Below are 14,740 nucleotides of genomic sequence, written 5' to 3'. Positions count from 1 at the left end.
AGATTTAAATCGTGGTAGAAATATTAAATAAATTTTATGATTAAAAGTAAAGTTTTTCTGTTTTTTTTTATCCAATCATTATGGCAAATTCAGATATTTTTAATGTAATGTTTGAATACATAAACCTAAATTCAACATTTTCTTGCCTCTGAATCTTTTCTTACTTTACCTCACATAGTAAAAGGTATTTTAGTCCTATCTTAAAATAAACAATTATAGTAGTAATATGTGTACAATCACCTTTAAGATTAAAAACAGATTAATATTAGCTTGTCACCCCCTCTTCAAAGCTGTTTTCCATCTTGATGGTGGTAATCCAAGGTAAAGTGCAGAAACAATACAGATAGTTTGAACTCTATATATTACATTTCCAAGTCACTGGGATACATATTTTCCATGGGCTTCAAATAGCAACAAATTAGCACAATGCAAATACTTGTGTGTCATACTGACTTTGGGTATTCTTTGTCAAAATACACTAACCATTTTGAAATTATTGTGTGTTTAGGCAACTTGTGTTATCTAGAGGGCTGGAATTATCCTAAGAAAGCTTTTATGACAATGTACTATTTTTAAAATCATCTACCAATGCCTTTTGTCTTGCAAACTCTGTGACAATTCTGCTAATAACTTTCACCATTTGTTCTTTCCACCTCTAATCTTTTTCAGTTCCCTCCATTACATCTTACTGATCTGTCACATAGAAACAGCTTCCTCAGCAGAGAAACATCAGTAAAAAAAAAAATCAAGAAGGGCCATTATGAATTCCACTCCTTTTTGTTGTTGATTTTTCTTCTTTTAAAGGCACACCCTTGAATTTTATTGTTGTTAACCCAAATTAGATTCTAAGTTTCAGGCAGCAAGCCAGTTATTAAAAAGAAGTTGATACTTAAAAATCAATGACTTATTGGTTTTGGTTCCCTATCAATTGATTAATTGGATGTTTTTTTCCTTATGTGATTATTCAGTCAACTAAAAAAAAAAAATCCCCTTTTCATTATTACCTGCCTGTTCTCTGCATGCAGCATGGTAGTACAACTGACAATGAGGTGTTCTGGCATCAGATTTCTTTTCCAGTTGGTCAGGGGGTCCCTTTTCTCTTTTCCTCATTTCTGAACTGTGGAACAGGAAGTATTAAAGCATTGGCCTAAGATAATGTTGTCACATCAGGAGTGGCACAGGTGTTTACTAGGATCTTGATCCTCTCAGCTGAGCGTCTCAGAAGCATCTCCTGATGCCTTGGGATTGATGTTGAAACCTAATGTAAGAAAAAGACTTGGGGAAGTCCCACACTGGGCTCTCCTCCTGCCTCTCCCACTAAAGATTAAACAGCACTGTTGGAACAATTTGAGATGTTTCCTTGACACAAAACTACACTCCTGAGTTTGTTTTCCTGTAAGTGATCCTGGGGTGGCCAGAAGGGGATCTTGATCTTGACGAATGATGATTATCCTACAGTATTTGGATACAGTGGTTGTGGCATGAGTTTTAACAAATAGAATCAGGCTCTGAAAGAATTTTCTCATTGAAAACTCAATATTTTAAAATGCATTTAAAGTTACTTCTGGGAAATACACCAAATAAGCCAATCATTGAATCAGCTAATTGTCAAACCCTATAAAATTTTGGAATCATGTCACCTGACATAAAGCAACATCAAAATTAGTGCACCATCTATAAAATTAACTATAATTTGCCATCAAGTGACAAGTTCTACGCCAAAAAAATACCACTGCACTTCTAATAAGTGACACTCATTTTAATAGACCCTACAAAAATACAATATTTTCAGTGTCCCCATAAAACAGTTAACTTACAAATATTATTCTCAGAGCTCTCATGACATCAATATGTAATTCTATTGTAAAATCCCAATAGAATACTTGAATCGATAGCATGTGAAGTAAATTCATTATATATCTATAAAGAGCTATGTAGAAATATGAGAGAGAACACATATAACCAATTCTTGGAAATTATTCTAAATTTTCAAATTCATATTTTAATCAAATTAATAATTAACAAAAATAAATATTATAAAGGATTATAAGATGACTTTTGATCTTATAGAGGAAAACAGTTCCAATGTAAAAGTAAATAATTCTATATTAACTATGCTTATATCACTCTCTAGAGAGAGCATATTCATAATTTAATATACCTTGATACATTCTTTGAGGAAAAAAGTATTTTATCTATTTCTGTCCACAAAACAGCATTAAAATTAATACAGGTAGACTACAGCTCTGAGAAATTATATTTGAAGTTTCATATTTAATGCCAAAGTTTTAAAATCACCCAACATTAACTTTCTAACAAGTCTTTCTTAATGATAAATTTTATCAATTCCCCAAACTCATTTTAAATGATTTAAAAGTAGCAAATTAAAATAAAGCAGCACACAAATAAATTCCACATTTACAAGTAAAGAAATCACAGGGGCTACAGTTTATAATCAACATAAACTGGAAAGAAAGAAATCAATACCTTTCCTGCCACCCATCATTCACTGCTTAAATTTTTGGTGAAAAAGACTTATCTACAATGACCTTTAGTCTGTTTTTTAACTTTGCATGTATTGTCGTTAGCTAAAGGCATTGAACAAATTAGTTTTTCCTATTTTTATTCAGGTCCCAGTGATAAATGGAGAATTTATGAAATATTTCACTCTGTGTTATGAGAATTTAGTAAATGAATATGGAACCAAATATAAACACTTTATACCATATGTACAGTTACTTTCATAAGGCATTATCATGAATTTTTATTGAAAAAGATTCAATATAGTAAAGTCTTATTTTAAGATATATTTCTTTCTCAATCCGAGATGTTTAGTTTATGAAAATATTGTTTTTCTCTATATTCTTTTTGTATATATGCCAACATATACCTTGTGCTAGAAATATTTTATGGGAATTATAATTCTTTATGTTCGTATTTTCTATATAAAGGCATATACAACTTTGAGGCAGTGTTTCTGATGGAGAGCAGAATTCATAAAGAGCTGTGTGTGCTTCCGTGCTCTGAAATTATATGAAATCCACTTTGAGAAGAAACTTATTTGATTAAAAAAAACAAAAAGAAAAACAAAACTGCACCAATGCACAGCCAGAGGCTGACAGTTAGAACTAATACATAACCACATGAACATCATATTTGTAGAGTTAACATTTTTAAGGATGATCAGTGCTAACATATAGTATTATACATTTGGCACTAATGTTTGCCATTGGTCCAGCAATTGGCAAAATTTGTTTCTATGTATAAATTTCTTTTTGAACATTAGGTCTGGCTAGACATATCTTCACTATTTATAGAAAATATTTAGACAGTAAGCTCACGTTGAATAACTAGGTCTACTGTGTTCTGGAAACTCTTCAGTAGTAATACAGCCTTTTCATGTTCCATATGTACAAAACTGTGTCCATTTGCCTGCAAATGCAAAATAAAACAAGACAATCAATGCAAAATACTTGCTTATCATTGTATCATTGTTTCTAATCATATGATCCAAGGGAGCACTGAGCAACAAAAAGATACCAGTTTTAAGATTCACAGTGAAATAGCATCTATGGAAGTAACTTTATCCAATTTATCCAGACTTAATCCAATTTATTAATTCCACTAGTGTTTATCCAATCTCTAGTATGTGTTTGCCACTGTGTTGATCATAAAGATACGTTGCTGTCCAGTGTAGTGGTGCACATCTGTAATCCCAGTGGTTCGGGAGGCTGAGACAGTAGGATCACGAGTTCAAATCCAGCCTCAGCAAAACTGAGGTGCTAAGCAACTCAGTGAAACCCTGTCTCTAAATAAAATACAAAAAAAATGGGCATGGGATGTGGCTCAGTGGTTAAATGCCCCTGAGTTCAATCCCTGGGAAGGAAGGAAGGAAGGAAGGAAGGAAGGAAGGAAGGAAGGAAGGAAGATATATTAATGAAAAACAGGTTTGTGGTACAGTAGTTCAGTCTGTGTGTTGTTCTAGAATTGTTTACAGAGTAGCCTAGTTGAGATGGATTGGGAGTATCCACATGGCCATTGCCTATTGGTTGACTTTTTCAATCTTCAGTGGACTGACACTTATTTTAGGCATACGGTGCCTTTGTTATTTTACTTACTCTTTGTATGCTTTTTAAAAACATGATTAATATTACAAATAACCAATCACTTAAATGTTTCACTGCCTTTAGTTTTGTTTTTTTGAGAGAGAGAGAGAGAAAGAGAGAGAGAGATAATTTTTTAATATTTATTTTTTAGTTTTCGGTGGACATAACATCTTTACTTTTTAAAATTTTTATGTGGTGCTGAGGATCGAACCCAGAGCCCCGTGAATGCCAGGCGAACACACTACCGCTTGAGTCACATCCCCAGCCCCTGCCTTTAGTTTTTAAAATTTCAAATAGCATTACATCTCCAGCAAACTGTATAGTCTTCATAATTTAGAGGAAAATCATCTGATACATAATACTTTTTCAGTAGTTTTTAAAATTGACTAGACAATGATGTGATAAAGAAGGTTCTAAAATTTGCATGTTTTAAACTACATTATGTCTAAACAATAAGGAAAATACTAGGAAACAAAATGTAAACCCTTGGAAATCCATATAGCATAAATTTGTTTTGCATTAGCAAAACCCTAGGCATTGTTTAATAATTTAATGAAAATGTTAATGAAGTGGGCATTAGCTGTTTCCAGTGGCACGAGACAGTAACTGAGTAGAATTTGGGGTATGTTACACAGTTCAAATTTCTTGATTTAAATTATATAAAAATCAGAATGAAGTTTCATTTCATATTATTTGTGGTTAGATGGTAACAGCGAATATAAAACAGAGCTAATGGTACATTCTTCTTTCTACTCTTATCCTGTTTCTGACATCAGAAAAATAGCAAACTTGCATGAAATATATACACATATATATTAAACTAATTTTTATTAAAGCATTATAGTTATATATAATATAGTTTGTTCATTTTGAAAAAAATCAGACTAAAGTATAGCTGTAATGGGTACACTAACTTAGTGTCTTTAATTTTCCCCAAATGTATACTTAATTGTGAAATTAAAATTTAACTTTACTAATGAAGTTCTTGTATGTTAAAACTTAATAATACACTTGTGAAGGCTCTGATTCCTCTACCTGCAGCCCCAAACCGAGAACAGCAATGAATTAAAAGCCCACTGAGAGTTTTCAGAGAATTGCCTGAAATTTAAATATTTCAGAGTTTCAGAGATGAGGAATTTGCTAGGATTTGGAAGCCATGGTATTTGCCTCAGTCTTAGACCTGATATAATATCAATGCTAAAAATAGACAATAGTATTAGCATTAAGGGCATGAGTGATGCAAAACTTAGCCAATTAATCATAGTTATTAATTGTGAACTATTCTTTTTTTAGTATGGGGGAGTGAACCCAGGGGCACTCGACCACTGAGTCATATCCCAGCTCTATTTTTTTTTTTTTTAATTTAGAGACAGGGTCTCACTGAGTTGCTTAGCACCTCACCATTGCTGAGGCTGGCCTTGAACTCGTGATTCTCCTGTCTCAACCTCCCAAGCCCCTGGGATTACAGGTGTGTGCTACCATGCCCATCTAATTTTGAACTATTCCTTTATTGAAAGATCTTCAAAGAAATTTGGTCCACTTTGAGTATGATTATTTTTTCAACAAAAAGTGTCTGTTGTGTGCTGACTGTCCAAGGTATTACAGTAGACTCTGGGCAGAAACTCAGGAACAGATGAACACGGAGGTTCCTAGGTAAAGGGTGGCTGTTCAGCAGGGGAAGCAAGCCATAGGCACAACTGAAAATAATATACAAGATGCCTTTTTAAATGAAAGGCCTACCCTAGACACTAAGCCGCTTGTCTGAAGCCACATAGCTCAGGGAGTGGGTTAGGACTTCATACTTTTATGCTCTAATTTTTATTCCTTCTTATTATTTCTCCCAATCATTCACCAAACTAATCAGAGCATGGTCATTTCATGTGATCTGAACTGACAATTCACTTGCCATGATAAAATGTTCAACATTTCCTCCTTCAGCATTGTGGCTCCATCTTCTCCTGGAATTCTGTGCTTTATTGTGGTTGCAAACCTACTATCCTCATTCTGATTCTTATCAGGTGTAATTTCACTTATTTCAAAAAGACTGATAGAGATAACCTTTAGTCCTGAATTGAAAGCTACAGAAAATGCTGAATCTCTCCTTCTTGTAGTTTCATCTCTGGCTTAATTGGGTTGTGGTGGCCATATGGGAGCTTTCTTTTCTGAACGTCAAGAACCAAGTCTGAATGTCTGCTGGGGCAATGCCAAAAAACTTGTGAGAGAACAGATGAGAAAGAAGAAAACTTCTAATAAGAAAAATCTACAATTTTGCTCCTGATTAGACAAGGGTATAAGAAACAATTAAGAATCAAACTGTGATGCTAGTAACTGAAAATAGAAACCTTGGAGAAACGAGGATAAGAGGACAAGTGGAGTTTTCTGGCAATAGAGACAAGGGAACTACTGATCATCCATTTGGAAACAGGAGAGTGGAGTCCAGGAAGCAGGTCAGAGTGGTCCCAGTAACACCAGAGGTGAGGTTTTACAGCAGGCTGATCCCACATGGAACACTGTGATTTACCAGAAAAATCCAACTGCAGGAACAGGATGGAGTTCAAGTTTTGGAAATGTAGAGCAGAAATAGAAGACAGTGTTTGCTGCTAATTTTGGGGATATCTATGTAAATCTGCTTGAAGTGAGGTAGAAAAGGGGACAGGGCCTGTTACTTCCTATCAGAGGGTGGCAGAAGCTGGCTTTAGCCTGAGAACCAAATTAAAGAGCAGAGAAAACCCTCATGATATCCACACACTGAGCCCAGAGGCCAGGAAACCCTGAGTTCCTAAGAGACCCAAGCATGAGGAGACCTGGGAAGGGTCATCCTGAAGAGGGACCAAGTAGTATGCTCATAGAGGAATAGAAAATCCAAGAGAACCAAACATTTTCTAGTGCCACCAGTTAGCACAATTTTTCACAGCACAGACAAATAAGCAGAGAAAAGCTGAATTAATTCTGGGCTCAACTCCGGATCTGGTTCTGATAAACCAAACTTCACGATGTTGAGAACCACAATCCAGGCTGACTCGGGGACAACAGATCCCTTCATAACTTAGCTCTGAGAACAGCTTGAAAACACCAGCTTTTGGCTTTTGCACTTACTACATACAAACTAGAGTCAGAGCCCCAAAAACACATAAATAGTGTCGACCACCCAGAAGGCAAGAAGCACGTTGGTGAATTAGATCCCCAGTCAAACGAACACTAGGGTGCTCTCTGTAATTCCAGTCCCCAGACATGTTTTGATTTAAAATTAGAGGGTTGGTGAACCTCAAGAGGCCTGTTTAAAAGAATACAACCAGGGACTGTCTGGGAATGGCTCCAAAATACCAGAAAGACTCTGAGTTAGTTTAGAAAGTTTACAAAAGATCAAACGAGTTAATATATGTCAAGTGCTTAGGATGGGGCCTGGCACATGATAAAGCAATCAAGAAAAGCTAATACTATTAATGTTACTTCACTACCACTACATAGAGTTTAAAAAAATAAGACTTTTATTAAGCCATAAGAACAGAAGTTAAAAATATCAGAACTACTATATTTTTCTTTTTTTTTTTTTTGCTTAGATAAAACCCTAATTTTTTGATAGATGCAAATGTTAGGATCAGAGTGATCACAGGAAACATCCAAGATAACAGCAGGTGGATAGGTGGGAATTTATGACACAGTTGTCAACTCTCTGGATCTTGGTACAATTTGTTTCTTTGGATGTTGCAAGATTGCAATTCTTATTGTAGGTTTGTTAAATAAATTCACTGTTTTTTAATGCTTTTTTTTTTAGTTGTTGATGGACCTTTATTTTATTCATTTATTTACACATGGTGCTGAGGATCAAACCCACTGCACATGCTAGGCAAACACTCTACCACTAAGCCAATACCAACCCCAGCCCAATAAATTCACTTTTTAGTAGTAATTTAATTATTTCTTGATAAGCGGCATTGTGTTATGCCTGTTACCAGGGACAGCAATGACAGAAGAGCCTGGAAAAAGGGTTTGAGTGGAAGAGATGACAGAACCTTAGCTCTAAAGAATCTTCTTCTTTCATCTGTAGGACAAAAAAGCAAAAAGAACTTATATTTGTTACTATGAAAATGGCTATCTGGTTTATGTCTTGAATAGTTCAGATAGGAATCAAAGGATCATGTTACTGTATTTGTAGGGCTTTTCCAAATAAAATTAAGAAAAAAAATATTTTTTTCATTACTGTGGATAGAACCCAGGATGACCTACCATTGAGGTACATCCCAGTTTTAAAAATTATTTTATTTTGACCCTACGTCTCACTAAGTTGCTCAGGTTGATTTTGAATTTGAAATCCTCTTGCTTTAGCCTCCTGAGTAGCTGGAATTATAGATATGTGCCATGGAACTGGCATGAATCTCAATCTTTTAACTAGAGGAATTTTTTTGTGGCTGGTATGTGTATATGAATAGAAGAGGCTGAGGAAATAAAGGCTAGTACTATACAATATCAATTGCAGAGTATAAATTCAATGATGCTTTGAAAAATAAATGCATATGATATATTTATACATATAGCATTTTGAATATATGCACAATATAAATGCAAAAGATAATATGAAGAATAAATTCTAGCTTAATGAAAATTTAAAATGTTTCCTCATTTGGATACATATATGCTTTATATAAGCACACTATCAGATTCAAATAAAATGTGTGCAATCTTGAGGAAATTGCATTCTTGTGAAAAATGAGAAACAAATGACTGGCTTATTAAGTTTCAATGAAGTTAATGAGAAAACAATCTAGGAAATGAAAAGATATTCTGAAAATGTTATGTTTCAAGAATGTGTAATTAATCGGTTTTCTAGCCTTAGATGATTTGAAAGTATGAAGGAACATTTTATTGTAATCTTTACTTTGCTTCCAAAAGATATCCCTCCTATTTCACATCTATTTGACATCTTTTGTGCCACAAAATATTTTTACTTTCCCTTTTTCATGATTTAGATGTAAAAAATCTGAGGGTTAATGGAAAACATTATTTGCAATTCCAGCTTTGCAATTATAGCTTGTCAATTTACTGTAAAACACACTTAGTTTCTGGATTTCTTCCTCTTGTTCCTTTCTGGATTTATCTCCAATTTCCTTCTGGTAAATGTTTTGTTAAATGGATAAATTATGGATGGTTATACTGCAGAAACTTTCCAGATGAGGCTGTAATTCTCACAGGAATTCTGTTGTATTCTTAGCCAAAGATCTAAATTTAAAAACTAGGCTTGGAAAAGCCTCGCCCCTTTCTGATGGGATTATCCAACAGCAAGGACAAGACAAATCATTTTAGACTACAAAAGGAAAATCAGATTAGAGACCCGGGCATGGGATTTTTGATTGATTTAAACTCATCCTCAAGGGACAGACATTTAAAGAACCAGTACACATATATTTTGTATATTACATATATACTTTGAATGCCTGCAGTTCTTGGGATGAGGGAAAACTAAAAAATAAAGCAATTGAACTATAGCTATAAGGGTAAGACTTCATGCTATTCAATCTTGACAGCCAGCTATTATGAGACACAGTAGGAATCTTAGATATTTATAACTGTGCTTCTCATGACAACCTGGAGTTAATTCCCATTTTAGAATTTTCAGGTGATAGAATGAATACTCTCATTAAATACTGGAATATATTTAAGATAGAACATACTGCATAATCAATACACGTTGACTCTATGCCAAGTCATTTATAAAACTTTCTATCAAAAATCTGAAATATAGACCTTTACTTCTCAGATAGTTCTCATAAAAAATTTACATTACTCTTTGTAAATGTGAGAAAATTTGAAGTCTTGATTTTTTTTTTTGGTAGAAAAACAAATTTTTACAAAACATAACAAAGTGGACACATGTACTACAGCTTGAATATCTGAATTCAGGCTCAAAAGAGACATGGCAAGATAGAATAGACTTGGTATACACCAAACTGGTCTGCCTGAGACCCCTTGAGCGCCAATCCTAGTCCCTGGTGCAGTCCATTTCTGCTCTGACAAGATGAAAGAAACTATCATAAACCAAGAAAAACTCGCCAAACTGCAGGCACAAGTGCATATTGGTGGGAAAGAAACTTCTCACAGAAAGAATGTGATGGGTCATTCTTTAGTTTTCCTTAAAGAAGTTAGGGGTAAACAATATCTCTGGTGTTGAAGAGGTGAATATGTTTACAAACCAAGGAACAGTGATCCACTTTAACAACCTTAAAGTCAAGGTATCTCTGGCAGCAAACACTTTCACTATTACAGGACATGCTGAGACAAAGCAACAGACAGAAATGCTACCCAGCATCTTAAACCAGCTTGGTGCAGACAGTCTGACTAGTTTAAGGAGATTGGCTGAAGCTCTGCCCAAGAATCTGTGGATGGAAAAGCACCACTTATTACCAAAGAAGATGATGATGATGAAAAAAATTTCATTTTTTTTTGAAATTTTTTTTTAGGGACTTGGGAACTTTTTTGGGGGATGGGGATATACCAGGGATTGCATTCAGGAGCATTCAGCCATTGGGCCACATCCCAAGCCATATTTTGTATTTCAGTTAGAGGACAGGGTCTCACTGAATTGCTTAGCACCTCACTTGTGCTGAGGCTGGCTTTGAATTCTCGATCCTCCTGCCTCACCCTCCCCAGTCGCTGGGATTAGGCGTGTGCCACGGTGCCTGGCAAAGTTCCAAATCTTATGGAGAATTGTGATGAGCCTTCTAAGAATGAGGCAAACTGAACTGATCAACTTCTGAAGACAATAAACTTGAAGAAGTTACTGCTATTTTATATTATGACTGCTTTTTAAAATTGTTTTGTTTATGCATCTGATAAAAATCTAGATCTCTACTGTTTTTAAGACCAAGCCCCTTGGACACTGAAGCTCTTTTCAATTTTTGCTTGTACACAATTTATTTTTTGAAGCTAATTAAGCTGAAGAAGATTGGGAATAAAGTTTGAAACGAAGGTTAATAAAGTTCAGGAAAAAAAAAGTAGAGTAGACTTAACTGAAGGCTCTGGGAATTATTTGTGTAGAAACTTGGGTGAAGAACTGCTAATAAATAGTGTTTCTGAAGAAACTTACTTATCTGCTCTGATCTGAGAATGCCTGTTTTCTTGTCAAAGAAGTCACATGTGTCTCTGGCAAATTAATTTCCTACTTTGATTTACAAGGCAATTTCCAAGAAGCTACACTCTATTCCTTTTACCATGAAAAGAATAACCTGAAAATCAACCCTCACTTTCAGGGTGCTCTTTGGAGTCAGGCTGGTTTCTGTTTTGCTGGATAGCTTGCTCTTAAAAGGCAACTAGGAACCTGTGATATAGCTCAGTGTTATAGCATCTGCCTAGCATATGTGAGACTCTGGGTTTAACCCCCAGCAGTGCAAAGAAGTGAAATAAAATAGAACAGGACCAATTGGGCTGGGTTCATTTTATTAAATGTTTAATATTTGACTCTTTTTTTTTTTTTAATTGTTGGTCGTTCAAAACATTACATAGTTCCTCATACATCAATATTTGACTCTTTCTTGTCTTCCTCCATTTTCTGCTCTACATAATTTGGGTGCATCAGCTTCCTAGATTAGACCGTGTAAAAGCAGCAATATAGTTACCTTCTCTGTTGTGTTGTTTATACCACTTGGCACAATATTTTTTACAGAGTGGGCATTTGATGGATATTTTCCAAATAAGCAAATAAACAAATCAATCAGTAAAATTTGCTCTAGAGAATCAGTATGGTATAATGGAATGAGCTCAATAAGTTATTTAACATCTGTCAACAACAGACACCTTGCAAGGTTGTTTGAGTTAGATGACAGAGTAAGGATTCTTAATTATCATTATATTTCACATTAGCCAGCTATGGAGGTTAGAACAGCCTAATGGGCTTGACTTGTCTTTATTTGTTTTCAAATTTTACTTTTAAAATACTATTTTTTTATTTTCAAAAAGTATTTTCTCAATTTTTGAAATAGATATCTGTGGTACAACTTTAAATATTATGAACAAAACTAAACAGATAATAATAATACATAGTGAAACTCTGGTATGTATATACAGAGTTTATCACACATTTTTTTAAAAACCTGTTTTTTTTTTTTTTCTTTTTTGAGTACAGGGGATTGAACTCAGGGGCACTTGACCACTAAGCCACATCCCCAGCCCTATTTTGTATTTTATTTAGAGATAGGATCTCACTGAATTGCTTATCACCTTGCTTTTTCTGAGGCTGGCTTTGAACTCATGATCTCCTGATTTAGTCTCTGGAGCCACTGGGATTATTGGCATGTGCCCCCTATTTTTAGTTGTCTTATAACCAACCTGTATTTTTCAATTTTAATTTTAATTTTTTAGGGGTATTGGGGATTGAACTCAGGGGCACTTGGCCACTGTGTCACATCCCCAGCCCTATTTTGTATTTTATTTAGAGACAGGATCTCATAAGTTGCTTAGCATCTTGAGTCTGTTGAGGCTGTCTTTGAACTTGTGCCTCAGCCTCCCCAGCCACTGGGATTATAGGTATGTACCACGGCACCTGGCTCCAAACTGTAATTTTTTAAAAGAAATCTTATTCTCCCAAGTATTATATCATCATATACAATAATTTTTCTGAACACTACTAGTTACATGACTATTATCCCTTTTCCCTAAGAACACCAGAATTTTGATTTTCAACCACCAAATAAACTATAGAAATGCCTAACTTATTTAGTATTGTTGGAAAACCTTTAGGGGGATTCTTAAATACTCTCAGTTTATTTCTTTAAGGGCACAACACTTCATTTTAACCATAAAAAATATTTCTCACTATTCTTGCAGGGTTTTTTTTTGGAGTAATTTTTTAAAATTCAGAAAAATGGATATACTCTCACCCTTTCTTGGAGAGTCATGGTGATAACTATGAACACTGACACTATGGGAGAAAGCCACGGGCTGAGTCACAATAACTAGGGGTCCTCAGAAGCAATTTGATGTCCAGTTTACATGTTTGTTTTTCACAGATGGGGCTATTGAATAAATGAACTTTGCCTAAAAGAATGCTGTCAGTGCCTGATCACACCTTCTACTTATTAACAGACACAGAGCCATAGACCTTTCATTCAGACAAGGAAAGTTTGTTTGATTCAGTGGCTATATTCAGATGTAACTGTGTGCAACAGACCTGGCCATCCACAGACATTTCATTTAGACTTCAGTCTGAACTTACTTCTCATATTCTGAGGCTGGAAGCTGTATCTTGCCATCTCCTCTACCCCCATCACCTCCCTCACTCCAACTCCTCCCTGTTTGAATTCTCCAACTCCATGGGAAACATTCTTAAATTCCAAGGCTTCCTTTCTTCACGACTCTAACCTGTGACCGTGGGGTCTTTCTGCCTGGTATTCTCTCTTCTGTGCTCCATACTCTTTCTGGAGTGAGTCTTTTACCCTCTCCTGTGTGCCCAGGGCCAGTCTGGCCTTCAGGCTTCCTCCAGCTTATTCCTTCGTCCTTTGTTAAGTCCAGAGGCAGAAACTTGTTTTCCTCTGTTCCCTCCATACCAGGGAGCTCTGTGATTTGTGTTCCGTCTCCCACTCACCAACTGGCTCAATGGTGAGGTGAGTTGAGCAGGCCAACCATCTTGGCTTTTATTTTGGTTTTGAGTGGCCACCCTTTGCATCCCAAGAAATACCTTCCTATATTAATCATTTCATTTTCTTAATACTTCACGTTTATTAGTCATATCACAAAATCAAATACTTCACTGGTTTTCTAATAGATCTGCATACATATGTCTTGTGCCCCTAGTGAGGAGCTCCTTTGAGGGTACATGACTTCCCTCTTATCTTTTATAAGTCCTCTAATGGGATTCCTTTATAAAACACTTATCAGGATATACAGTGGGATTCTCTGAGATTATGGAAGAGAGCAGTGATACAATCAGCCTCTTGGGCATCAAGCTCCAAGATTTTGAACAAGATATGGCACTCTGAGTTGAAAAAAAATCACTAACAAATAATTTTAAAAACCAGTAAAAAGCACAATAATTATAATTCTAAAAGTCAAAAGTCTAAGTATTTGTTCATAAGTTTATTTGTTGATTTATTTATTGTTTTTTTAAACTTTTTTTTTTTTGTACCAGAAATTGAACCCAGAGGGACTTAACCACTGTGCCACATCCCCAGCACTTTTTATTTATTTATGTATTTTTACTTTGAGACATGGTCTTGCCAAGTTGCTTAGGACCTTGCTAAATTTCAGAAGCTGGCTTTGAACTTGTGATCCTCCTGCCTCAGCCTCCTGAGCTGCTGGCATTACAGGCATGTGCCACCATGCCCAGATGAATTGTCTTTAAGAATTGTAAGGCCTAGGTGTTTAAGACAGGGCAGGTGGGGGTGGGGGAGGGATACCTGGTTTGTCTGAATTGTTAACACATTGATTATTTCATTTTTGGTATGTTAGAAATATAGTCACAGATCAGGCAGATATTTTGCTTACTGATTCCCAAACCCTTAAAATGATAATGTAGAAGAGACTATAAAATTATTTTCAATTGGGAGCATATTTTTATGTCTCATATTGGAAGAAATCTGTTTTTGTAATTGGTAAAATATAGATGTCATTAACTAATTCTCTATAAATTATTTCATTTCTCTTCT

At 35.2% G+C, this 14,740-nt stretch overlaps 1 protein-coding gene and 1 pseudogene across 2 annotated transcripts in view; one reads left to right on the top strand and one right to left on the bottom strand.

Moving 5' to 3' along the window:
- Window positions 1-3,324: 3,324 nt before the first annotated feature.
- Window positions 3,325-14,740, bottom strand: part of Lrrc7 (leucine rich repeat containing 7) — a 420,763-nt gene continuing 409,347 nt past the window's right edge. For both annotated transcript variants that reach the window (XM_077791099.1, XM_077791100.1), the window contains one exon: window positions 3,325-3,432. In XM_077791099.1, coding sequence (XP_077647225.1) covers window positions 3,325-3,432 — 108 coding nt within the window. The remainder of the gene's footprint in view (window positions 3,433-14,740) is intronic.
- Window positions 10,283-10,842, top strand: LOC113197372 (transcription factor BTF3-like; annotated as a pseudogene).

This window comes from Urocitellus parryii, chromosome 11, assembly GCF_045843805.1.
Source record: "Urocitellus parryii isolate mUroPar1 chromosome 11, mUroPar1.hap1, whole genome shotgun sequence".
NCBI lineage: Eukaryota > Metazoa > Chordata > Mammalia > Rodentia > Sciuridae > Urocitellus > Urocitellus parryii.
The sequence above is the reverse complement of the archived record's forward strand: the minus strand, read 5'-3'. Positions and strand labels throughout refer to the sequence as shown.